The 24,934-nt window shown below is 55.5% G+C and overlaps 1 protein-coding gene across 1 annotated transcript in view; it reads left to right on the top strand.

The window, feature by feature from the left end:
* Notch1 (notch receptor 1) overlaps positions 1-24,934 on the top strand; it is a 46,186-nt gene that overhangs the window by 14,664 nt on the left and 6,588 nt on the right. The window contains exons 3-30 of the mRNA XM_050155069.1: positions 3,698-3,960; positions 4,507-4,845; positions 7,433-7,555; positions 8,150-8,383; positions 8,957-9,112; positions 9,230-9,415; positions 9,707-9,820; positions 10,558-10,671; positions 10,953-11,186; positions 11,270-11,380; positions 11,899-12,091; positions 12,547-12,692; positions 12,888-13,001; positions 14,784-14,903; positions 15,206-15,358; positions 16,001-16,229; positions 16,753-16,954; positions 17,736-17,889; positions 18,023-18,207; positions 18,631-18,763; positions 18,970-19,227; positions 19,311-19,423; positions 20,268-20,839; positions 21,039-21,440; positions 22,496-22,644; positions 23,527-23,743; positions 23,956-24,043; positions 24,134-24,299. Of these exons, the coding sequence (XP_050011026.1) occupies positions 3,698-3,960; positions 4,507-4,845; positions 7,433-7,555; positions 8,150-8,383; positions 8,957-9,112; positions 9,230-9,415; positions 9,707-9,820; positions 10,558-10,671; positions 10,953-11,186; positions 11,270-11,380; positions 11,899-12,091; positions 12,547-12,692; positions 12,888-13,001; positions 14,784-14,903; positions 15,206-15,358; positions 16,001-16,229; positions 16,753-16,954; positions 17,736-17,889; positions 18,023-18,207; positions 18,631-18,763; positions 18,970-19,227; positions 19,311-19,423; positions 20,268-20,839; positions 21,039-21,440; positions 22,496-22,644; positions 23,527-23,743; positions 23,956-24,043; positions 24,134-24,299 (5,468 nt within the window). The remainder of the gene's footprint in view (positions 1-3,697; positions 3,961-4,506; positions 4,846-7,432; positions 7,556-8,149; positions 8,384-8,956; positions 9,113-9,229; positions 9,416-9,706; positions 9,821-10,557; positions 10,672-10,952; positions 11,187-11,269; positions 11,381-11,898; positions 12,092-12,546; positions 12,693-12,887; positions 13,002-14,783; positions 14,904-15,205; positions 15,359-16,000; positions 16,230-16,752; positions 16,955-17,735; positions 17,890-18,022; positions 18,208-18,630; positions 18,764-18,969; positions 19,228-19,310; positions 19,424-20,267; positions 20,840-21,038; positions 21,441-22,495; positions 22,645-23,526; positions 23,744-23,955; positions 24,044-24,133; positions 24,300-24,934) is intronic.

Genomic DNA, 24,934 nt, shown 5'->3' with positions numbered 1-24,934 from the left:
CCTCATTTTGGGGTGGAGGAGCCTTCATCTGTCCCCTGGGGGCGGCAGATGGCCGCGTAGTTTGGAAAGGAAAACAGCACAATTTAGAATTAGTCCCGGGTGAGAGGCCACAGCAACATCTGCCTCCGGATGCTTTGGGGAGTCGCATTTCTATGGAGCAGCAGCGCGGCCAGGGAGGTGGGAGGCAGCGCAGTGGAAATACTGAAGCCGCCAACAAAGCTGCAGGCAGCAGTTGGGGGGATGACAGGCACAGGGGCCACTTGTACTCCTCTGCATCTGCGGAAGCCCGCCCCCTTCCTGGGCCCCAGCCTGCCTGCCACTCACCTGCAGCCAGCCGCGGTGGCACAGGTCACACCTCAGGCCTTGGAGTGTGCTGCCTAGAAGAGGTGAGGTGGAGAAGTAGGTGCCCTGAGGAGACCTCAAGAAGGAAGTAAGGAGAGGGTGCACCTGCTGTGGCCAGGTTCCCGCTGCGGGGAGCCTTGCGTGCCAAAGCATTGCAGAGCACAGGCAGCTCTTCTCTTGCTGACAGATCAGGCTCCTGCCCTGAGGAAGTCCTACCTTTCAGTCCTGGGAGGGTCCTTCTGCTACATGGATAGGAGGTGACTCTGGGGAAGCAGAGGGGACATCCTGGGTCACTCAGGGAGGCTCTGGTCTGGTGCTAGGGACTCCCCAGTGAGTGAGGCCACTGTCGGGTACAGCCTCCCATGCAGGGCTCAGGTGCCTCTTTGTTGCTCACATCCTCCTGTCAGCGCTGAGGACCAAATGGCCAGTGATGCTGGGGACTGTGGCCTGGCTGCAACCCAGCTATGGCCATGGCTGCAAGGCCCCTTTTACCATCTCAGGGGCATCTGGGTGCTGTGAGGAGAGAATGTGACTAGGTGGTAGAGAGTGAGACAGGAAGGGCACAGACAGAGGAGACGTGCCTTTGGCCTGTCCCCTTTCCTTCCCCAGCTGACCCTGAGCTAGACCCTGCCATCTGGTGCCAGGCATCTGAGGGACAGTCCCATCCAGGTACTTGCTGGTCTTCCAGCTGTAGTATGTTGGTGGTGGATGGTGGCCTCACCCTGGTAGGCCCAGCCAGGCAACATGCCTGCACTTTGGTGTCCCCAAGCCCAGGGTGGCTTATCGGGTGGACAATGGGCCTTCTCAGCCATCGCATTCCCCCACGGAGGAGCTTCCCTGGCTACCAACTTCCCAGCTCCTGCCCCACCCGCTGGGGTTGGCATCTGGCCGCGCCCAGCAGGAGCAGCTGTCCCCTCCACAGACGCACCTGCTCCCTGCTGCCCTTTGTCCATGCTGCCGGCGCCTGATTTATTGGCCATATTTTCCCCCTTGCTGGTCCAGCAGAACCCGCCGTGCTGACAAGTGTACATCCCGTTTAGGCGGGTTTCCCCCAGTCCTGCCATGGTGGTTCCTTTTCAGGGTGCTATAGGGAATACAGCCCATGGCTGGGGGCGGGGGAAGAGGGGTGTGAGCAGGTCTGGAGCCTTTGGCTACGTTCAGTGTCTTTACCTTAAGAAACCTAACCGGGGTTGCTTAAGGGCTGTAGACCCAGAATGGCATTGGGCTTACCCCATTTTCTCACCCAGGGAAATCTTCCCGCCTCTTGAAGCCTTGGTCTCACTGGCCAAGAGCTCCCCCCTCTTCCCTAGTCTGCAGGGATGGGTGGACGGCAGCTCCATGGCTTTGAAGATGAAGCTCCCTCTGTCCCTCAACACCCCCTCCCCCTCAGCTTCACCAGTGGATGGGAAAGAAAAAAACCTTTTCTCCAAGTGGGCTGAGGCCAACTCTGCCCGACAAAGGGGCATTGATCCAGAGAGGAGGGCTGCTTCTAGGGGCCAGCCTCATCCTGCAGATCCCAGGCTCCCAGGGGCCTCTCCAGCTGACTGGTAACTGGATCCATGAGTAGCCAAGGCAATGCCTGCCTCCTTTCCTCCCCAAGTGTGCTTCTGTCAGAGACTAGGTGCCGCAGAGAAGCAGGTGTGGATCTCAGCGGCTGGGCACACTGGTGGGAGGTACCCTCCAGGGCTACCCCATGCAGGAGGAGCCAGATGCCCCCCCCAACACTTACACCAAACACACACTTCCCAATTTGTGCGGGAACTCTTGCAAAGGCTTGAGTTAACTCCCCGGGGGAGGAGGGTGATTTGTTTTCTTTAAGCCAGTTGGTTTGAGACTTTTGGCTTCTGGCAACAGATGGTCGCCGGAGTGGCCATTTTGTGTCCTCCTTACCCAAGCCATGGACACAGATGAAAGGCTTCAGAGCAGACAGATGCCTCCCAGTATTCTGTGGAGATACCTGACCCCAGGCCCCACGCTGCCTCCAGCAGCTCTTAGTGGGAAGGTCTCTCCTGGGGCCAACTCTCACACAGAGGTTTGGTTATAAATAGCCGTTCAGAAGCAAGTGGAGATTAACAGGCTGGCACTGGAAGTGGGGATTGGGGCAGGTTACGGCCTCAGCTTTGGGTGCTTGGGGATCAAGGGGCAGTCTCTATGCCGGTGGGCAACCTCTGGAAAGCAGGGTGCCTGTTGGCAGGGGCTGTGTCCACCCAGAACCTGGCTGTGACCCTGCCTTGGGGCTGCTTTGTCAGCCAGCACGTTCTGCCTCACAGCCTTTACCTCTGGGAAGAGCTTGGCCTGGCTGCTCCCAGAGCCTTCTCTGGGAGTGTGGGACCTGAAGGCGGGGCAGGAGTGGGGTCGGGGAATTTATGGCCCAGGCTCTGGGAGCAAGGCAGGCAGGTGGCTAAGGAGGCTCCTGTGGCTGGGGCGGTGGTGGACCTTGAGCTTGTCCCTTCAGGGAACCAGTGAGTCTAGGCATGAAGACAGGAAGCCCCCACTTGTACGGAGATGGGGCAGGCTCTCAGCCTACCAAAGTGCTGAGGAGAGCTATCCTTCGCTGCATTGTGTCCTCAGAGACTGGTGGTGGTGTTGCTGCTGCTGCTGGATGCGTGGCACAGAGAACTTGTGTCTGGAAATTTAATTTGTCCCCCTGAGGGAGTGTCATTGCTGCCAGGGGTATGCTATGAGGAACCTGTGTCTGGGAGCTGAGCTGTAGAGAGTGGGCACTAGCCTGCATCCTGGCATAGCCCCCCTGGCTATGGGGCAGGAACTGAATAGGAAGAAAGCACATACACTCTCCAGTCTGCTCCGCTTCCCGCGTTTACTGTGCTATTGATGTTTGAAAGTCTAAGGAACCGTGAACTCTTTTATTACCCAGATGATGCATATTCATGACAGAAGCTGGGAGAGAAAAAGCAGATCAGCCTCCCAAATGAGAGTTTCACGGAGTGCCCCCACCCCCACCCCCAGGGGCTCTACTGGGCCTGCAGGGGCCCCTTCTCCATGGCTCAACTCTATACTTACAAGTAGAGACCCATGGGTTTGAAATCTGACTGGTTTGAAATTCAAGATGGTCTTGTCTCTCCAGCCTGGCCCCAATTAACAGTTGCTATTATTTCTTTTTATTGAGGTTAAGTTCAATGACTATGTGAAAGTAGCCACTTTAAAGTGAGTGCCTCCGAGGTACTGGTGTGTGCTCCAGAGGTTTCATCACCTCGGAAACCTCTGCCCACTGAGCAGCTACTGCTCCTCGCTTCTAGGGCCTGATTCCAGTTGCACCTGCTACCCAGGGTGAGAAGAGCTGTGGCCAACAGAAAAGAAGGCAGGGGTGCTAACTGCCCTGTGTGTCTGTCAACAGCTGCAGCGGGGCCTTTGTGGGCCAACGATGCCAGGACCCCAATCCGTGCCTGAGCACACCCTGCAAGAATGCCGGGACATGCCATGTTGTGGACCATGGTGGCACTGTGGATTATGCCTGCAGCTGTCCCCTGGGTTTCTCTGGGCCCCTCTGCCTGACTCCTCTGGACAATGCCTGCCTAGCCAACCCCTGCCGCAATGGGGGCACCTGTGACCTGCTCACTCTCACAGAATACAAGTGCCGCTGCCCCCCAGGATGGTCAGGTAAGGGTTATGAGAAGGCTGTGAACCTCATGGCTGGGACCCTTAGAGTAGCCCAGGCTACCCTACTATATATATTGACTTGAGATAATCTAGTATGCCAAACTTTCTCCGAGATAAGCAGGGATCTACTATCCTGAAAACTCTTGGGGCTCCTCAGGAACTCTGGTCCTTTCCAGCCCCTAACTATCTGATATTTGGCCGCCAGAGCCCCAAACCCTCTGTTTCTGTGAGCAGAGGGGGAGTCCTCATGCAGCGCTGTCTCACCCTCTCCATGCTGGGATGCTTTCAGCTGCCATTGGCTAGATATGTGGGGTCCAGGAGACAGCTAGTACAAATTAGGGGCTACCCATTCCTACTCCTGTCTCTGTCCTTGGGTGGTCACTTGGTCTCTTGTAATCCCCAAGCCTCTGTGTATAGAAAGATGTCTACATTTTGCATCAGGTACTAAGAAACAACCCTAGTTGGCGCCTCCATGATGTCCAAATTTGCCGTGGAATCATAAGGGAGGCCCTGGCTACAGCTGACCCTCTTGCTTCCCCGCTTTAGGAAAGTCATGTCAGCAAGCCGACCCGTGTGCCTCCAACCCTTGTGCCAATGGTGGCCAGTGCCTACCCTTTGAGTCTTCATACATCTGTGGCTGCCCTCCTGGCTTCCATGGCCCCACCTGCAGGCAAGATGTTAACGAGTGCAGCCAGAACCCCGGGCTGTGTCGCCACGGAGGCACCTGCCACAATGAGTTCGGCTCCTACCGCTGTGCCTGCCGTGCCACCCATACGGGTCCCCACTGTGAACTGCCCTACGTGCCCTGCAGCCCCTCACCCTGCCAGAATGGGGGCACCTGCCGCCCTACAGGAGACACCACCCACGAGTGTGCCTGCCTGCCAGGTAGGTCCCATCCCGATATACTGGCCTCTAGCCTTGATGTCCACACCCAGGCGTCTTCTGCTGTCAAGCCAGAGGGGTACAGAAAAGGGATCATACCTTTTGTGGGGGAGAGCACAGAGGAAGTTTAGAGAAGGCCGGCCACAGAGAGCCTGGCGACCAGGGCATGGTTCTCGGGATCAGGTGCCCGTGAAGGAAGCCTCAGGTGTAGTGTAAGAGCATGTTAAGATAGAGGTATCAAAGCCAGGTGGCACTCTCAATGGCACTACACACTTCAGGCCCCATCAGTCCATTTCCATCTGGGCCATCTGCTGAGATCCATCAGCTGGGTGCGTGAGCCCCAAGCCTTCTTTCTGCTAAGGGTGCCTTCCCCTGGTATTTCCTTCATCCTGGAACTCCCCTGATTCTAGCTGCCTAGCACCTTGTCTATACCCTGAGCCTCTTAGGGCTGGGGCCAACCTGCCTGTAAAGCCAGCTCGTGAGCTGCCGGGCATCTGCGTGTGAATCTGTATGTCGGAGGATCAACCTGTCATGGGCAGTCCCTGGGGTTTCCCCTGTCTCAGGGGATGGAAGTTGGTTAGTAGGGCCTTGAGGACCTGAGGGGCGGAGAATTGCTCATTACTTCCTCGGCAATGTTCGTCCCTCTGGGCCTGTTGTTTCTGCAGGGGTGGGGCCTTTCTGCTAAAGATGGTAACTCAAAGGTTTGAGACCTCCTCTCATACCAGGAGGTTGAGATTGGGCTCAGGAAATAGGAATAGGTTTGGTTGCTGGAGGTAACCTCAGGCCACCCCACCCCCTTTGCAACCCTGGGGCCACGCTACCCCCTGAAAAAGGGAAGTTCCCTTCTGCTCCGAGCTTGCAGAGCCAGCCTCAAGAGTCTGCGTGCAGACTCTGGCTTGTGCATTTCCTGAAAGTCGTTGGGCAAGCTTGGAGGTAACAGACAGCTGCCTACACATTCTGTGGCCAGCTAGGCTTTCTGGAGGGCTGGGACAGAATCTTCATGCTCAGTAGGCCGCAGAGCTCTGGGTTCAGATCCTCCTTGGTGGCCACATCAGACCTCAGGTGTTAGAACAGTGTTGAGAGGCCAGGTCTGTCATGGGGGCTGGAAGAAAACGACTTTATCCAAGGAGTTTGTGCGTGGCGCTGGCACTGATCCACCTTAAGCAGGGTGGGGTGGGTCAACTCAGGGTGTTGGGAGGTGGGCAGGAGGGAAGGAAGGGCTGGGTGGGGTCTCCTTACCCTGACTGGTGGGTCTTAGAGGTTGATGTGTTAGTGGCTGGGTCACCCCTAAAAGCAGGACACCCTGAAAAGCGTGGAGACTTTCTGAGTAAGAAGAGGTGAGAATTGTTTGCCCAAATTGCTAAAGGAACTCAGTCAGGGCTTAGTTATACCCACCCTTTGGGCTCTCAAGTAGCCTTGTACCAGGTCCCCTGAGGGGCACATGACCTAAGGAGATCTAGGGCACTAAGGTCCAGACTGAACTCAGCCCTGGGAGCTCTGACTAGGGATTAAAGTGACTCTGGCTCCTGTGTACCTTGCTGGGTCCCACCAGGCTCCCTTGTGCTCTTATAGGCCCTGTTTCCCTAGAGGATGCTGTATAGAGGAGGCTCCAGCTAGGCTGCATGTTGGACTTAAGCTCTCTTGTCCTCTTCCCCCAGTGAGATCATTCTGCACTGCTCAGGGCGCCTCCAGGCTCAGTTCTAGCCTGGAAACGTGGCTTGCCTTACAATAAAGCCCTGCACAGGCAGGGAGTCAGGGTGTTTGGTCTCGCTGACCCCCTAGGTGGGCGCTAGACTCCCGGTTGGCTCTTCCCCCTCCCAGACAAGCATTTGTTCTTCACTTTGGCTTTTCCCAGTCTCCAGCTTTTTGCTGTGGTGCAAGGTGGTGGGGTGGAGGGGGAATCTTTGAGGAGGAGCCAAACAGGTGGGTTCTCCAAGGGCAAGAGGGGTTCAAAGGCATCCTCGGAGAGGGTGTTAATTAGTAACCGGCTGCAGGTTTGGCTGTTGCCAGACTCGCCTTTCTGGGTTGATCATTGAACCGGCGGGAGTTGAGGAGATTAATAGCTAACTGGCTGCTCAGGAGGCCCTCATGAAGGCCACGCTGCAGGCCACACCTTGGGGCCCAGCCCCAGGCTAGATGAGCTGCTGTAGCCTGTAGAGGAGAGACAGGTGCCCTCGCTGTGCTCTAGGGAAAATAGCTCACAGGTCCTGATTCGGCAGGCCTGCCTGGGTTCCATGCCCAGGCCCTAGTGTCAACTCCAGCAGTTTTAAGTATTCGTGCCTACCCCACTGATAGAGAACCCCAATGTGCAGTTTCCAGAAACACTGTTAGTAGTTTTATAGCAGAACCCTCTGGAACACTATGTTTCTGCATCCCTGTCTGTTTAGCCAGCTCTTTACACAGTGACTGTCTAGAAGGGAGCTGTCACCTGTCACCTGGACATGGGAGCAGGGAGGCCATGAAGGGATAGATAGATGTCTTGCCCTGAGCAGTACACTGGGCCCAGCTAGAAACTGAAGACACTGGAGCCCAGCGTGGCTTCTCACCCGACCCCTAAGGTCAGGTTGACCTGCTGGCCTCTGTCCCACAGGCTTTGCAGGCCAGAACTGTGAAGAAAACGTGGATGACTGTCCGGGAAACAACTGCAAGAATGGGGGTGCATGCGTGGATGGCGTGAATACCTATAATTGCCGCTGCCCACCGGAGTGGACAGGTGTGTACGTGGGACGTCTGTGGGACAGCCTTCTACTCATCTAACTGCACACAGTGGAGTGGTAGGGAGGTCTGAGCTCTGTTCCATGCTCGGGAAGCCCAGGCTGAGAGACCCAGGATGACAGCTCCTGGACCTCCACTTAGAGTCAGCACAGCTCAGCATCAGCTGGTTCTTGTGGGCTGTTAGCACACATCCAAAATCAGGTCCCCAGCACTGAGCCAGACAGAGGTCTAGCATTCTGGGCAAGCTACCCAAGGATGAACACAAAGCTGTCCTCAGGAATAAATTAATGATAAACTAGGACTGATGGTCCTTTGGGCTGGAGAATGGGGTGCATACTGGCTGCATAAGTCAGCTAGGAAGACTTCCTGGAGAGAGTGGCTTACAGTCCCACAGCCTAGGGCAGGGAGCTCAACACGTAGCATCTAATGAGGTTGATGGTCCTGTGGTCCTCCCAGGTCAGTCTGCACTGAGGATGCTCAGCACGTAGCATCCCCTGAGGCTGATGGTCCTGTTGTCCTCCCAGGTCAGTCTGCACAGAGGATGCTCAGCACGTAGCATCCCCTGAGGCTGATGGTCCTGTGGTCCTCCCAGGTCAGTACTGCACAGAGGATGTGGATGAGTGTCAGCTGATGCCCAATGCCTGCCAGAATGGTGGAACCTGCCACAATACACACGGCGGCTACAACTGCGTGTGTGTCAATGGCTGGACCGGGGAAGACTGCAGCGAGAACATCGATGACTGTGCCAGTGCTGCCTGTTTCCAGGGTGCCACCTGCCACGACCGCGTGGCCTCCTTCTATTGCGAGTGTCCACATGGGCGCACGGGTGAGTGAGCGTGGAGTCTCCGAGGAGAAGGCAAGCTTGGTTGGCTTGTCAACCTTGGCTGCACACACCTGGGGCACTGCGAATGAGGTGGCAGGGACCAGCTTCACTCCGACATAGCTACAGGGCTGGGCACGTGGCTCAGCTGGTAGAGTGCTTGCCTGGCATGCACAAGGCCCTGGATTCAACTCTCAGTGCCACTTCAGCTGTGTGGGTGGTGGTGGCATATGCCTATCTGTCTAACACTCAGGAAACAGTGGATCGGAAGTTCAAGGTCTTCTTTAGCTATATAACAAACTTGAGTCCATCCTGGAATACGAGAGACCCTGTCTCAGAAAAGCACAACCAACCAAAAGACAAGACAAAACAAAACAAAAAAAGCAGATAAAGCTGTGGCTCTCATGACCAGGTGGACCGTGACAAGATACTTTCAGTGATCCAAGCATTATGGGATATTATGGGTTGCTTGAATGAGTCACAGAGATTCATTTCAGTGTGTTGGGTGAGGATGAGCCAGCTGCAACAGCTAGTCAGTAGGGAAAAGCAATGAGCACTCATCACGGCTGCTCTGTCTAGGTCTGCTGTGCCACCTCAATGATGCATGCATCAGCAACCCCTGCAACGAGGGATCCAACTGTGACACCAACCCTGTCAATGGCAAGGCCATCTGCACTTGCCCCTCCGGGTACACGGGGCCAGCCTGCAGCCAGGACGTGGATGAATGTGCTCTGGGTAGGTGCAGGTGACCTGTCCTGGAGATCCACCAGTTTGATGACGTGGGCTGGGGCATTGAAGATGATCTGGAGGCCGGAAAGCCGGATCAACCTTCATCTGTGCCTCCCCCACCAGGTGCCAACCCCTGTGAGCATGCGGGCAAGTGCATCAACACTCTGGGTTCCTTTGAGTGCCAGTGTCTACAGGGCTACACGGGGCCCCGCTGTGAGATCGATGTCAATGAGTGCATCTCTAACCCGTGTCAGAATGATGCCACCTGCCTGGACCAGATTGGGGAGTTCCAGTGTATATGTATGCCAGGTATGTTTCTGCTGCCTCCCGCCCTGGGGGCTGCCAAGAGCAGGGAGCCGGAGACTGAGTCAGGGCTGGATAGCTTCGAGTAAGACTTCTGTCAGGGTTGGCGGGCAGCACATGGGGAACTGAGGCTAGGTGAACAGGACAAAGCAGAGCAAATACAGACCCGAACCCCAGTGGGCTGGCATACTAGGACTGTATGAGGGAGGGTCACTTCTGTCTCATATCTTCAGTTGGCGGAGGGCTCTAGTAGGGCCTACTGAAGCCATCCTCAGTGTCACCTTCTCCCGTCCACAGGTTATGAGGGTGTGTACTGTGAGATCAACACGGACGAGTGTGCCAGCAGCCCCTGCCTGCACAATGGCCACTGCATGGACAAGATCAACGAGTTCCTGTGTCAGTGCCCCAAAGGTGAGGCCACCTGCTTACCACAGGACCTGCGTCCTCTTGATCTCCTCCCAGACCACTTTGAGGGAGGACTTTGCCTTGTGAGTTGACCAGGATGTTTTCAGGTCTTCCTCAAAGGTGAAGGCAGTAGGCAATTGAGCCCATGCTGAGATGTAGGGAGCCTGGCACCTGAAAAGCTTTACTGAAGGAGGGAAGGATGATGAACCGCAGTGCCTCTGAGATAGGAGGGCCCACCTGCCTGGCTCTCCCCATCTCCGCTTCTTGACGGTCATGGGGAGTAAGGCCATAGCATGGGGGATCTAACCTAATAGGGATGGGAAGGACTTGGAGGAACTGAGATGGAGGGTGTCTTGCCTACCCCAGGACTGGACAAGGCCTTGGGCCTTCTGAGATGTAAATCAGCCATCCTAGACATGGTTGAGCCAGGGGAGCCCCATTCACAGCCTAGCGCAACTGTAACCATAGCAACCAGAGGCGGTTTGGGGGGAAAAGGACCCTCTGTTGGGCCAGGGAGGCAGCCACCGAGCCGTGCTGAACAGGGACCTCTGATCAGAGGGGCAGGGTGTAAGGGGCAGGATACAAAAGGCAGGTAGAAGCCTTCAGGTCATCTGTACCTAGAGCCAAAGCACCCTCTGGGGAGCCCATGTAGGCAGGCATTCAGCTAACGCTAAGGTTTGTGGGTAGCAACCAAGGAGCTAAGATATGGTCAGATGTAACCATCTCCTCTTCCCTGACCACAGGCTTCAGCGGGCACTTGTGCCAGTATGATGTGGATGAGTGTGCCAGCACACCTTGCAAGAATGGTGCCAAGTGTCTGGATGGGCCCAACACCTACACCTGCGTGTGCACAGAAGGTATAAGAGGCAGTGTGGGATCTCTGGGGCTAGATGGTAGGAAGAGGACAGGAGACTGGGGAGGCCTTAGTCTGGGGTCATCTGATCTGAGGATCAGGAACTTTGCTCAGTTTTGACTCGAGGCAGGAGTAATAAGAAGGATATCCCAGGGTATATACATCCATCAGTGACCTGACAGTGACCCCGGGATGGCTCAGTGGTTTTCCAATGTATGTCCAGCTAAGTGTTGAGGGAGTTACTGGCCCTGAAGCTCACCTGTGCTCACCCTTCTTGTGATCTAGGTTACACGGGGACCCACTGCGAGGTGGACATCGATGAATGTGACCCTGACCCCTGTCACTATGGTTCCTGCAAGGATGGTGTGGCCACCTTTACCTGCCTCTGCCAGCCAGGCTACACGGGCCATCACTGTGAGACCAACATTAATGAGTGCCACAGCCAGCCATGCCGCCACGGGGGCACCTGCCAAGACCGTGACAACTCCTACCTCTGCTTATGCCTCAAGGGAACCACAGGTGACTGGCCAGAGCTGGCAGTGGGTAGAAAAGGGCGGGGCTAAGCTTGGAAGCTAGCTGACCCATGTGTCACATGACCCTAGGACCCAACTGCGAGATCAACTTAGATGACTGTGCCAGCAACCCCTGCGACTCAGGCACCTGTCTGGACAAGATTGATGGCTACGAGTGCGCCTGCGAGCCAGGCTACACAGGTGAATGGCTGAAGTCAGAGGTCAAGGTCAACCGTAGAGTTAGATGAGTCAGGTCTGGGAGGATCTCTGGAGTTAGCAGGAAATGGATGACACAAACTGGGTGCCCACGACCCTGGGGGGACAGCAGAAGAGAATGGGTCTCAAGACTATAGAAAAGCTGGTCTGAAGAATGGCTCGGTTGATGAGATGTTGGTCTACCAGGCATGCAGCCCTGGGTCCAGTCCTACAACCACATAAACCAGACACAGTGGCGTATGTTTGTAACCCTAGCACTCTGACATCGAAAGCGAGAAGAGGAGAAGTTCAGGTCATTCTCAGCTACCTAATGGGTCTGTAGCTAGGCTGGAATACACGAGACCCCGAAGCTACTGGCGCTACAGTCATGTGGCTCATTGCTACATAAAGCAGTTTTCCATAGCTCAGAATTTCACAGATGAGCATGGGGAAACTGAGGCCCAGAAAGGGAGGGGTGGGCTCCGGGTGGCAGGCCTGGTATCTGAGTCCCTCCCCACCCACAGGGAGCATGTGCAATGTCAACATTGACGAGTGTGCAGGCAGCCCCTGCCACAATGGGGGTACCTGTGAGGATGGCATCGCTGGCTTCACCTGCCGCTGCCCCGAAGGCTACCACGACCCCACTTGTCTGTCCGAGGTCAACGAGTGCAACAGTAACCCCTGCATCCACGGGGTTTGCCGGGATGGCCTCAATGGGTACGGCAGGGCTGGCATGGGAGGTATTAGCTCGAAGCCTGGGGCAGACATAGGCTGGGTGGATGTGTGCTCCAATGGTCTTGAGGTCAGCCCCCCGGCATCTTCCCAGTATCCCTGCTCTGGGTCCTCATTGGCCAGCATCAGCTGAAGATACAGCCACAAGTACCCTAAACACACTGTGGCAGCTGAAGCAGTCTTCTGACACTTATGATAAGGACAGCAGCCCTTTGTCCGGTGCAGGGTGGAGGGGACGTGGATAGGTGAATGGACTATTAAAGTCTTTATTGAAACTAATAAAGTTTTACACAGAAGGTCAGTACTTTGTCACATTCACATTGTCCCAGTCTGGAGCCCTTTCATGGTTTTGGGCAAAGTGGTTATCTCCAGCTCACCTTAAGAGTGTCCCAGTAGATGATGGGCTCTGAGCCCGGGCTGCAGCTCAGTCTTCTGTGTAGGTACAAGTGTGACTGTGCCCCTGGGTGGAGTGGAACAAACTGTGACATCAACAACAACGAGTGTGAGTCGAACCCTTGTGTCAATGGTGGCACCTGCAAAGATATGACCAGTGGCTACGTGTGCACCTGCCGAGAAGGCTTCAGTGGTGAGTGCGGTGGGTGGCACGGCCCAGTGGGGTCCCCTGGGTGACCTGGGGCTGGCAATACAGCCCATAGTATCCTCTTCTTGGTTCACCTGATATACAAGAGCTGCTGATATCTTAGGCTGGGCCTCTGACTCTCTTGAGTAAATGCATAGGGGAGAGGCGCAGGCCCACCCACTCTTGTTCCTCTTCTTACAGGCCCTAACTGCCAGACCAACATCAACGAGTGTGCCTCCAACCCCTGCCTGAACCAGGGGACCTGCATTGATGATGTCGCCGGGTACAAGTGCAACTGCCCTCTACCCTATACAGGTACAAGCAGCCAAGGGGTGTAATGGGCTCTGGTGGTAGCTAGTGGGGCTGAAAGTTTGGGATCACCAGGCATTTTAGAAGGTTCTGCTTCTTGCTGAGAGCCTTAGATCCTGCAGCGCTTGGGCCTGGGTCTAGGGATACGGTCTCTATAGAGGATGCCTGGAAGGACTCAGATACCAGGGTGTGTATGTCTGGGTGTTTATCTGGCAGGCTCGGAGTGAGATGTGCGCTGGACTCCTCCGGGGAAAGCCCAGGGGGCCAGTAGACAGTGCATGGATTAGTGTCCACCCTGTGCTTCTGAGGGGCCTGGCTGCTTTCCTCTGCCGGCTGGGCCTGAGATGCCTTTGATGGCAGCTTCTTTGTGTGAGGGGACAAGGAGCTCTCTGTTCAGATGAACAGAAGCAGCTCCTGCCATGGGCACTGCCTGAGGAATGGCGAGAAGTGGACCCCCTGCAGGAGAGATGAACAAAGCAACGAACATGAAAGCCATGGCCACATTGCCCCCCAACCTCTCAGCTCCTGATACTGCTGCCACTGGGTACTGGTGGCTTCATGCTGCTGGTCTCTGGACATCCCAAGTGGGTCTCTGAAGGTGGAGGGGAGGGTCCCTCTTATGATGCCTGGCAGCTGGTGACCAGGATGCTGGTTTTTTTTTTTTTTTTTTTTTTTTTTGACAAAAGTTAAAGGGCCTGGATTTTGTCTTCTGTGTTGGTCAGTGAGGAAACTGTCAGCAGCTGGGCGAACCCCGTGTTCCTCTAGGTCTTGTTGCTATCGGGGCTGGCGGGAGGAGTCAAGCCATGCTGACCTGCTTCCTGCTGGCCTGCTTCCTGCTTCCCTTTGCACAATTGTCGGAAACTCTGTCAAAGTTCCTGTCTGCCCAGGTCACCGTGGAAACCGATAGAGATAGGGGCCCTGGAGACTCACACCAGCAGGCTAGGGACACGGTGGGAGACAAGGAAGATAAGGCTTCCTTGCTCAGCTGTGGAGCCAACCATAGCCATAAACAGGAAAGCTAGCCTGGATTACAAGGAGAGTGGGTGCACATGGCTCCCCCAGGCGGTTATCGGATTCACTGCCCTGGCATGAGGCTACACCCTTTGCTCCCCAACAAGTAGGATGTGCTTGGAGTAGCCACAATGCCTTCTGGGACCTAAATCCTCAGGATTGGCTTCAGGCAGGGCTTTTCCTGGAATGGGAACAGGCCAGGGTTCACTAGGCTTAACCACCTGTTGTAGGATGTTTTGAGGTTTTCTGGTTGGGCAAGGCCCAGGCTTCATCTTGGAGAGTTTGAGAGTCAAGAGGTGGCTTCAGGGGCTAGGTAGGCAGCTCATGGAGGAAGAGTGCTGGCTGTGGAAACTTGAGACCCGAGTTACATGAAGACAGGGTGTGACTAAATGCCCATTACCCCAACGTTTGGGAGCAGAGACTGATGTATCCTCGGAGCTCACTGGCTGGCCAGCCTAGCTGAACTGACAATCTTCCAGTTCATTGAGACTTGGTCTCCAAGGAGTAAAGTGCAGAATTGAGAGAAGACATCTGATGTCCGCCTCTGTCTGCATACACACTCACACCCCACATGCACATACCATACACTTAAAAAGAAAGTGGCTTCAGAAAGAGACTTGTTTCTGCTGTGTCTCTAACTTCCTGTCTGTGATTATCACTCCTCCCAGGATCAGATTCTGGCTGGCCAATCATACAGGGTCCCTATATCACCCCCCCCCCCATGAGAGATGCTATGGGTCATGCCCACTGGGTTCAACTATGTATCTTTCTCCTTAGGAGCCACATGTGAAGTGGTACTGGCCCCGTGTGCCGCCAGCCCCTGCAAAAACAGTGGGGTGTGTAAGGAGTCTGAGGACTATGAGAGTTTTTCCTGTGTCTGTCCCACAGGCTGGCAGGGTAAGGCTTGCCTGGTTCCACCAGACTGGGGCAGTGGTGGCGGGTGGGAAGTCAAGAGCCCCGGCCAGCTCTAGGTCAGGAGGGAGTAGGCGCCAGTCTCCAGGGATGAGCCCATAGGTACTGAGCCACCTGCTCTGGGAAGCTCCAAAAGCAGGAGGTGACCTTGGGTGGCCCTTCCCATCTTGACTCTGTAGCTTTCTTTTCCCCAGAGGTCAGGAAGTGGCATTGCAGGTAGAAAGACCAGCTAGGGCAGAGGCTCAGAGGGCAGGGGCAGGGTAGCCAACTGGATCTTGTCCTAACAGGTCAGACCTGTGAGATTGACATCAATGAGTGTGTGAAGAGTCCGTGTCGCCACGGGGCCTCCTGCCAGAACACCAATGGCAGTTACCGCTGCCTCTGCCAGGCTGGCTACACAGGTCGCAACTGTGAGAGTGACATCGATGACTGCCGGCCCAGTAAGTGGTACCCAGCTCTGTCCACCTGGCGTTTCAGCGTCTGTCCCTTAGGCACGCATGGCAGTGAGCTGCCGAATCTGAGATGGGACATTAGTCCCGGTATCCAGTGACAGCCAGTGATGTGAGCTTCAGGGCTGTGGGTAGCTGTGCCCTCAGACCAAGAGGTGGCTGTTGAGCACCACTGCGTGCTCCACATGGGCCAAGCAATGCGGCTCCAAAAGGCTTTGCAGCTAGATTGCCCAACCCAATTGAATGACATGGAACAGAGGCGTCAGGCGCTTCGCGCTGATAGCATGGGCCTAACTGTATTTAACCTTGACACTTGGCCCTTGTCAGGACCCACTGAGTTGTGCAGGGCTCTGGGGTTGCCCCCATCCTGAGTCAAAGCTAAGACTTAGAGACATTGAGAGTCTGCCTGGCACCATCAGGGCGTGTGTAGGATGAGTTTCCCCGTGACTGCTCTGCGAAGCTGGTAAATTCTTGTCTCTCCACTGTCTTGGGTCTGGGGGAAGGGAGGTATGTGGAGCAGAGCCCAGACTCAGAGCTGGGATCAGCCTGGACTGAGTGGCCCCACTGACTGGTATTCCCAGAGGCTTGCTGCGAGCCCTGGCCACCCTAAGGCTCATCCTTTTGTCCCTTCAGACCCATGTCACAATGGGGGTTCCTGCACCGATGGCATCAACATGGCCTTCTGCGACTGCCTGCCTGGCTTCCAGGGTGCCTTCTGTGAGGAGGATATCAACGAATGTGCCAGCAATCCCTGCCGAAATGGTGCCAACTGCACCGACTGCGTGGACAGTTACACGTGCACCTGCCCTGCGGGCTTCAACGGCATCCACTGCGAGAATAACACACCTGATTGCACCGAGAGGTGGGTTCCACCAGCCTGGGCTGAGGCAGGGAGAGGAGTGGGTGGTGGGGGGCACACAGGGACTCACAGCATGGCACCTCAAGCAAGTGTCTTGCCCAGACCCAGTGGGCATTCAGCCCTAATTGAGTTGAGTCCAGCATTGTTCATTATACTGCGGTGTCCCTCCTAAAAGGGCCATTGTGACCTCCAGTGACTTAGAACAAGGAAGTTTATCCAGAGGAATTGGTGAGCCAGCCTCCTACTACACAGGAGCTCTATAATCCATCTTATTTCCCCCTTTGCCCTGATTGCCAGGAAGCTTAATGTTAAATGTCAATCTCACGCCTGGTTTGCAATGTGTTTCCTATATATTCTGATTTTTGCCCTTGATTTTATTTTTCTTTTTAACCGTCACATACCTGTGTGCTGTAAAATCTCGGGTCGTGACGCGAGTGTTGTAGCCAGGCTAACATGGTGTTGACTTCTCCAGGCAAGGACCTTAGCACACTCCCTCACTCTCCTCTGCTCCTGTCTACCTCTGCAGCTCCTGCTTCAATGGTGGCACCTGTGTGGATGGCATCAACTCCTTCACCTGTCTGTGCCCACCCGGCTTCACAGGCAGCTACTGCCAGTATGATGTCAATGAGTGTGACTCACGGCCCTGTCTGCACGGTGGCACCTGCCAAGACAGCTATGGTACCTATAAGTGCACCTGCCCGCAGGGCTACACTGGCCTCAACTGCCAGGTGAGCCGAGGTTGCAGAGTATGACCCTGAGGGCCTAGGACTCTCCACTGCCCTGTGCCCAGCCCTTGGCCATGCTGCCTTCAGAGGGCCAGGGACACAGGAACAGAGAGGGCTCCCAGGTGTCATCATGGGTTTATGGGGCCAGAGTGGACCCACATTCTCTGGGAAAATGCCAAGATGGGTGTTTCTAAGGGAGACAGTGGGTGGGGATACCAGGCTCTTGCTTCTATGGAATGCATTATATGGCCATTTATGTAAAGCAGCCTGGGGGCATGCTCCCTTCTGGTGGAGGATGTCCAAGGGAAGGCAGTAGACGCCCTGACTTTGCAGAGGGCCTTGAAGGAGAGCAAGGGAGACATGGTGTTCCATGTGTGCCCAGAGTGCTCCCAGAGCAGGTGTCTGTGAGCCTGGTGCCTGGGAGTTCTTAGGTGACGTTCTCTCTGAACTGGTGTGAGAGGAGGTGAGGGAGGGACAGAATGTCCCTCTCTAGTGGGTCTCACCTGTGGGTCACAACCCCCACAGGGGTTGCATTTTAGATCTCCTGCATATCGGATATTTACATTACAGTCTGCGACAGCAGCAAGATCACAGTGGTGAAGGAACAATGAAATTATTTTATGGTTGGGGTCACCACAACATGAGGAACTGTACTAAAGAGCCCCAACCTTAGGAAGGCTGAGAACCACTGCACTACTCAGAGCTGGCTAGGATCAGGGGAGGAGGGAGTCCCTGGCAGTCAGGTTTGGTGGGGGAAAAGGCTGACGACCGTCTGTGTCCTCAGAACCTTGTGCGTTGGTGCGACTCGGCTCCCTGCAAGAACGGTGGCAAGTGCTGGCAGACCAACACGCAGTACCACTGTGAGTGCCGTAGCGGCTGGACTGGCTTCAATTGTGATGTGCTCAGCGTGTCCTGCGAGGTGGCTGCACAGAAGCGAGGTAATTGGCCCAGCCCGTCTGTCCTTGCCCTGGCTCGGCCCAGGCCAGGCCTACCAGGTCAGGAGGACGTGGGCAGTAATTGTCCTGGAAGTCGCGGCCCAAATCCCAGCTCCTTTTCGTCTGGTCCCCACAGGCATCGACGTCACCCTCCTGTGCCAGCACGGAGGCCTCTGTGTAGATGAAGAAGACAAGCATTACTGCCACTGCCAGGCGGGCTACACTGGCAGCTACTGTGAGGATGAGGTGGACGAGTGCTCACCTAACCCGTGCCAGAATGGAGCCACCTGCACTGACTACCTGGGTGGCTTTTCCTGCAAGGTATGTGCCGTCTTGAAGTGGGGGGCGGCACGGGGCAGGGGTCATTGGCATGAGTGTTGCCGCAGGAGGGCTTTGGAGGGAGCTGGGACCTGGTGTATCATGGCCGACTGAGCCCAGTGTTTTGTTAGAGCAAGGGGTCACACACCTGGGCAGGATCCATTCACATTGCAGATGTGCTAGAGGAGGGGGTGCAAGCAGTGGCCCAGGGTGCTCTTCCTAGAGAGCTTTATGCTACCCAATTCCTGCTCCAAGACCTCACCCCTGTGGGACCAGGTGTTGTCCCCTCCCCACCTTGGACAGTGACTTTAATTTACCGAGGTCCTAGCTAGGGTCTGCTAGGTAGAGCCCCCATTCAGGCTGCCAGTGTAGGCCCGAGTGTGTAACCTGACTCCATCCAAGCTGTGGCCTGTGCCATTTCTACAGTGTGTGGCTGGCTATCACGGAGCTAACTGTTCTGAGGAGATCAACGAGTGTCTGTCCCAGCCCTGCCAAAACGGGGGGACCTGCATCGATCTGACCAACACCTACAAGTGCTCCTGCCCCAGGGGCACACAAGGTAAGAGTGGGGACCTGGGTAGGGTGACGAGGATCCAGCCAGAGCTCATTCCATCTTGCCTTGTGGGACCAATCTTAGTAGGAAGATGGACTTCACTGGCGCTGTACCGCTTTCTTTGGGTCCCGGTTCCTAACTGCGGTGCTGGACCACATAGGAGAGAGTACAGCCAGTACCGTCCCCTGATAATGTCCCTGGTCACTCTGCAGGTGTACACTGTGAGATCAATGTTGATGACTGCCACCCCCACCTTGACCCTGCCACTCGAAGCCCCAAGTGCTTCAACAATGGCACCTGTGTGGACCAGGTGGGTGGCTATAGCTGCACCTGCCCACCAGGCTTCGTCGGGGATCGGTGTGAGGGTGATGTCAACGAGTGTCTCTCCAACCCCTGTGACCCACGTGGCACCCAGGACTGCGTGCAGCGGGTTAACGACTTTCACTGCGAGTGCCGGGCTGGCCACACTGGTGCGTGCCTTGGGCAGGTGGGCTGAATGGGGGGACGGGCAGTGGCAGCGGGGCAGCTCCTTACTTACTGTCTTCTCACCCAGGACGCCGCTGTGAGTCAGTCATCAATGGCTGCAGGGGCAAACCGTGCAAGAATGGGGGTGTCTGTGCCGTGGCCTCCAACACCGCCCGCGGATTCATCTGCAGGTGCCCTGCGGTAGGTGTCCCCGGCCCTGTGCAGCTGCTAGGGTGCCAAGTCTGAGGGTGCCAGAACCCCTGAATCTTACATTGGATGGACCTGTCCCACACCCACCTTCTCCCAGAGTAGTTTAGCCTTAAGGTGTCCAGCCAAGGCTAGGGACCAAGAACCATGCTCCCTTATGCCCACTCTCCCCAGCTCATTCATAAAACTTGAGTGGGCATAAGACATACATGCCGGTGATTCTAGTCCTCTGGGGCTGAGGCTGAAAGATTACCCTGCATTCAAGGCTACCTTAGGCTACAGAGCAAGACCCTGTTTAAAGAAGTTTATTTCCTGCTATGCTGGATTGGGCATCTAGGTCCTCACACATGCTGGGCGAATGTTCCGGCACTGGGTCCCAGCCCAGCCTCTTGTTTTTAAATAGATGTTCATTTTAAAGCACTTTTAGGTTTGCATTGAGAACTTATCAGGAGGGCCAGGTCCCCACCCTGCCTGCCATCTGGTGACCACCTTGCATGGAAGGTGTTGCAGGTCACACTCAGAGCCGGCACTGGTGTGCAGTGTTTGATCTGGGTGTTAACCCCTCAGGGATTCACACATACAGTGGACCAGTGTCAGCCTGGTTTTTCATGGCTCTAAAAACTCCTAGGGTTCTACCCACTCAGCTATCGTTCTGTTTCAAAGCCCTTGGCAATCCTGACCTTCCTGTGGCGAGGGTGTTTCAAGGGTCTTGTTACTGGGGAAAGGCCACAGACACTTTTCATAGGTCATGGGATGTGACTAGGCCTAGGCTGGGATGCATGGTGTCCCTGAATCCTCACACCCTGATCCAATGCTCCATCCTCTCTCTCCACCACAGGGTTTTGAGGGTGCCACGTGTGAGAATGATGCCCGCACCTGTGGCAGTCTGCGCTGCCTCAACGGCGGTACATGTATCTCAGGCCCCCGTAGTCCCACCTGCCTCTGCTTGGGCTCTTTCACTGGTCCTGAGTGCCAGTTTCCGGCCAGCAGCCCCTGTGTGGGTAGCAACCCCTGCTACAATCAGGGCACCTGTGAGCCTACATCCGAGAGCCCTTTCTACCGCTGCCTGTGCCCTGCCAAATTCAATGGGCTGCTGTGCCACATCCTGGACTACAGCTTCACGGGCGGTGCTGGGCGAGACATTCCCCCGCCACCGATTGAGGAGGACTGTGAGCTGCCCGAGTGCCAGGTGGACGCAGGCAACAAGGTCTGCAACCTCCAGTGCAACAACCATGCATGTGGCTGGGATGGTGGTGACTGCTCCCTCAACTTCAACGACCCTTGGAAGAACTGCACACAGTCCCTGCAGTGCTGGAAGTATTTCAGTGACGGCCACTGTGACAGCCAGTGCAACTCACCTGGCTGCCTCTTTGATGGCTTCGACTGCCAGCAAACCGAGGGGCAGTGCAAGTAAGTAATGCTGGGTTGCTTCAGAATCCCAGGGCTCAGCAGATAGCTGGGGGAGGAAGGACCAAATACCGGGAACCTGAGGACAATGTCTACCTCTGCCCTTAGGGGATACCAAGCACGTTTCCCAGGTCTGGGCTGGTCAGGGTGGGTGTGAGACCGACAGACTGGGATAAGACTGAGTGTGTCCCGTATCCCTCAGCCCCCTGTATGACCAGTATTGCAAGGACCACTTCAGTGACGGCCATTGCGACCAGGGCTGCAACAGCGCCGAGTGTGAGTGGGACGGCCTGGACTGCGCAGAACACGTGCCCGAGCGGCTGGCAGCCGGCACGTTGGTGTTGGTGGTGCTGCTTCCCCCTGAGCAGCTACGCAACAACTCCTTCCACTTCCTGCGGGAACTCAGCCACGTCTTGCACACCAACGTGGTCTTCAAGCGTGACGCGCAAGGCCAGCAGATGATCTTCCCCTACTATGGCCGCGAGGAGGAGCTGCGCAAGCACCCTATCAAGCGCTCCGCTGTGGGTTGGACCACCGCTTCGCTGCTTCCCGGCACCAGTGGGGGCCGCCAGCGCAGGGAGCTGGACCCCATGGACATCCGTGGGTGAGTGAGCACCAGATCCAGCCGCCATGGGCTATTTCCCACGTCCCGGGACCCTGTTGCCAGCTCAGTCCTGGAGGTGAACTCTGGGGAGATAGTATTCACCCTGACTTATGGTCAAAAGGGATCTGCAGTGCTGAGGTCACCCCTCTTCAGGCACCTGGCAGGCTTTACTCTTTGCCAAGCTTGAGGTTGTGAGACCCCACTATGTACCAGGTGATTAATCGGGACCAACCTGATTAAAGCCTCCAGGGTGTTCCCTGGAGCTAAGTCATTCTAGACCAAGCCTGCACCTCAGTCTCTACAGCCCCCTTACCTGCACTGCAGAAGAGGCAGGGTGGGGGGAGGGGAATGCAGAGGGTGTTGTTGCTGAGCCTTGACAGCTGAGGACCTGAGGGTGGCAGTGACGAGGCACAAATAAGGGCATCTTATGGATGCTTCACGAAGCCACCTGGGGATGGGCAGAGGAGCACCAGCCAGGCCAAGTTATGCCGCCCCCATACCCTGCACTTGAGGGTCCCAGAATGGCACCTTGGTGTCTCCTGACCCCAGTGGTTCTTAGTCCTGATTTCCTTGGCATGGAACTGCAGTAGAGGTCAGAAATGTATTGCCACCTGGAGGCTGTGTTAGAATCCTGTGTTTGAGGGGCCAGAGCCTGAAAGTGGGTAACCCGGCTGGCATGAGAGTCTCACCTCTCTGGCATCCGATCCTGCTGTTTCCTCAAGCCACTCCCTGGGGGAGTTCTGAGGAATAACCCACAATTGCATCCCTGCACTTCTGTGGGGCACCACGTACTGCTTTCAAGAGGGCCATGGGTGCCTGAGGACATTCTCTTCTCTGAGTTGAAGCAAAGGGGTGCTGTGGTACCTAAGGGGCAAGGCTAAAAAGACATGTTGGGCAGTGGGATGAGCCCCTGCTAAGTGCTGAAAACGGGGCTGCAGAGAGACCATCCAGTTGCAGGGCTGTTGTTGTCAGACATGCTCTCTGGGTCAGGGTGATAGGTGTGCAGGCAGCATGCTAGGCTCTGTCTGATCTCAACCCGATGTGTGTGTTCCCAGCTCCATTGTCTACCTGGAGATCGACAACCGGCAATGTTTCCAGTCATTCTCGCAGTGCTTCCAGAGTGCCACCGATGTGGCCGCCTTCCTGGGCGCGCTGGCTTCACTGGGCAACCTCAATATCCCCTACAAGATCGAGGCCGTAAAGAGTGAGTGGTCATGGTTGGAAGGAAGGCTTGGTAGTTAAGGACGCTGGCTAAGAACTGGCAGAGAACCCCGGTTCAAATCTCACAATCCACATGGTATCTTATAACTCTCTGTCACTCCAGTCCCAGGGGATCTGACACCTTCTGACCTTCGCAGGCACCAGGCATGCTCAGGGTTCACAGACAAACATGCAGGCAAAACATACACACATTAAAAAAAAAAATTTAAGTGAGCGTCCCACTCCCCAGCCCTGCTTCTTCAGGGATGGGTTGCTGGAGTCTGTCTGAGAGGGGCACAGCCTGTCTCTCACTTCTTGTGCCCACTGCCCTCCAGAACTCAGGGAGTGCTTTTCTGGAATTTTCCTGATGGCCTTTCCTCCCTGTGGATGGTAACAGCCATGGATAAAGCTTAGTTGTACACATATACCAGAAAGTGTGGGGGAGCTTTTTTTGTCTCCCCATTCTTTACCCCTGATTTTTCTTTGTTGGGCATTATTTCAAAATCATTACAGTTTTTTTTTTTTTTGAGAGAGAGAGAGAATTGATCGGTGTCATGTGAAGTGTTGAAGTTTGTATCTTGAAAATCCCCCTAAATCCTTTGTCTTAACAGCTCAATGCGAGCGCAGCGATTTGAAGTTCGCTAATCCTCCTCCTCGAAAGGGGAGAAGTGAGCACTGTCTCCAGACAGATCGGCTGGTGCAGGAGAGAATTTAGCGATAGTTTGCAATTCTGATTAATCACGTAGAAAATGACCTTATTTTGGGGGGTGGGATGGAGGAGAGTGGGTGAGGAGGAACTGGCCGTGGAGCCAGTCCACCGCCCCCCGCCGGCCCACAGCATCACCACGCCTGACGTGGGGTGCTTGCCTGCCGCCCCTGCCCGCAGGTGAGACGGTGGAGCCTCCGGTGCCCCCGCAGCTGCACCTCATGTACGTGGCAGCCGCCGCCTTCGTGCTCCTGTTCTTTGTGGGCTGTGGGGTACTGCTGTCCCGCAAGCGCCGGCGGCAGCATGGCCAGCTCTGGTTCCCCGAGGGCTTCAAAGTGTCAGAGGCCAGCAAGAAGAAGCGAAGAGAGCCCCTCGGCGAGGACTCGGTCGGCCTCAAGTGAGTGGACACTGCTCCCACTGTGTGTGGGGGGGGGGTGAGTGAGTAGCAGGGTGGGTGGGTGGGGGGGGTGATTACCTCCTGCAAGCCCATGGGCCCATTGCTTCCTGTCCTCACTCTGAGCCCACCTGCATGTAGAGGATGTCCATAGGAACTGTGGCTACAGGGCACTCCCTGGAGCCCCTGCTCAGTCTCCTCACCCCCTTACGCAGGCCCCTGAAGAATGCCTCAGATGGTGCCCTGATGGACGACAATCAGAACGAGTGGGGTGACGAAGATCTGGAGACCAAGAAGTTCCGGGTAAGTCCAGCAGGCTCCGAGGCTTCCCTGGGTGGCACTTCCCACCTGGTTCCCGAGTGATGAGGCTCTGCTTACTCTGTCCAAATTCAGTTTGAGGAGCCAGTGGTTCTTCCTGACCTGGATGATCAGACTGACCACCGGCAGTGGACCCAGCAGCACCTGGATGCCGCCGACTTACGCATGTCTGCCATGGCCCCAACACCGCCTCAGGGTGAGGTGGACGCTGACTGCATGGATGTTAATGTCCGAGGACCAGGTAAGGCCGCTGGAGACTCACACACACACACACACACACACACACACACACACACACACACACTAGCGTAGACTTAGAGGCCAGCACACACACACACTAGCATAGACTTAGAGGCCAGTAGGACTTGAGAAGGGTTGACTCGTTGAATAGCTCTGCCTAGCAGCACCACTGCCCCCACAGTATACTTTTTCATGAAATGCTGCTTTGCAATACATCCAAGTGTTGATTTTTTTTTTCCTTTGTTTTTTGAAGTTGGGCCCCAAACATGATTCTTCTGTCTCAGCTTCTAGTGTGCTGGGTTTATAGGTGTGGCCCCCATGACTGGCTAAAGTGTTGACTTTTTAAATTATATGAATATATGTATGTAAAATATATGTGTGTATATATATTATTTTATGTGCATGGTTCTGCTTATACATACATGTCTGTGTACCATGTGCATGCCTAGTGTCTGTGGAAGCCAGAAGAGGCTATTTGATCCCCTGGAACTAGAATTGTAGATTGTTGTGAGCGGCTGTATGGGTGCTGGGTATTGAACCCAGGTCTTCTGGAAGAGCAGACAGTGCTCTGTTGAGCTACCTCTCCAGCCCTTATTTTATTATATTTTAAAGCATTTATTCAAGCACGAGGGGCAC

Source organism: Alexandromys fortis, unplaced genomic scaffold, assembly GCF_014885135.2.
Source record: "Alexandromys fortis isolate MF-2015 unplaced genomic scaffold, M_Fortis_MF-2015_v1.1 scaffold_72, whole genome shotgun sequence".
Classification (NCBI taxonomy): Eukaryota; Metazoa; Chordata; class Mammalia; order Rodentia; family Cricetidae; genus Alexandromys; species Alexandromys fortis.
This window is presented reverse-complemented; position numbering and strand designations above follow the sequence as displayed.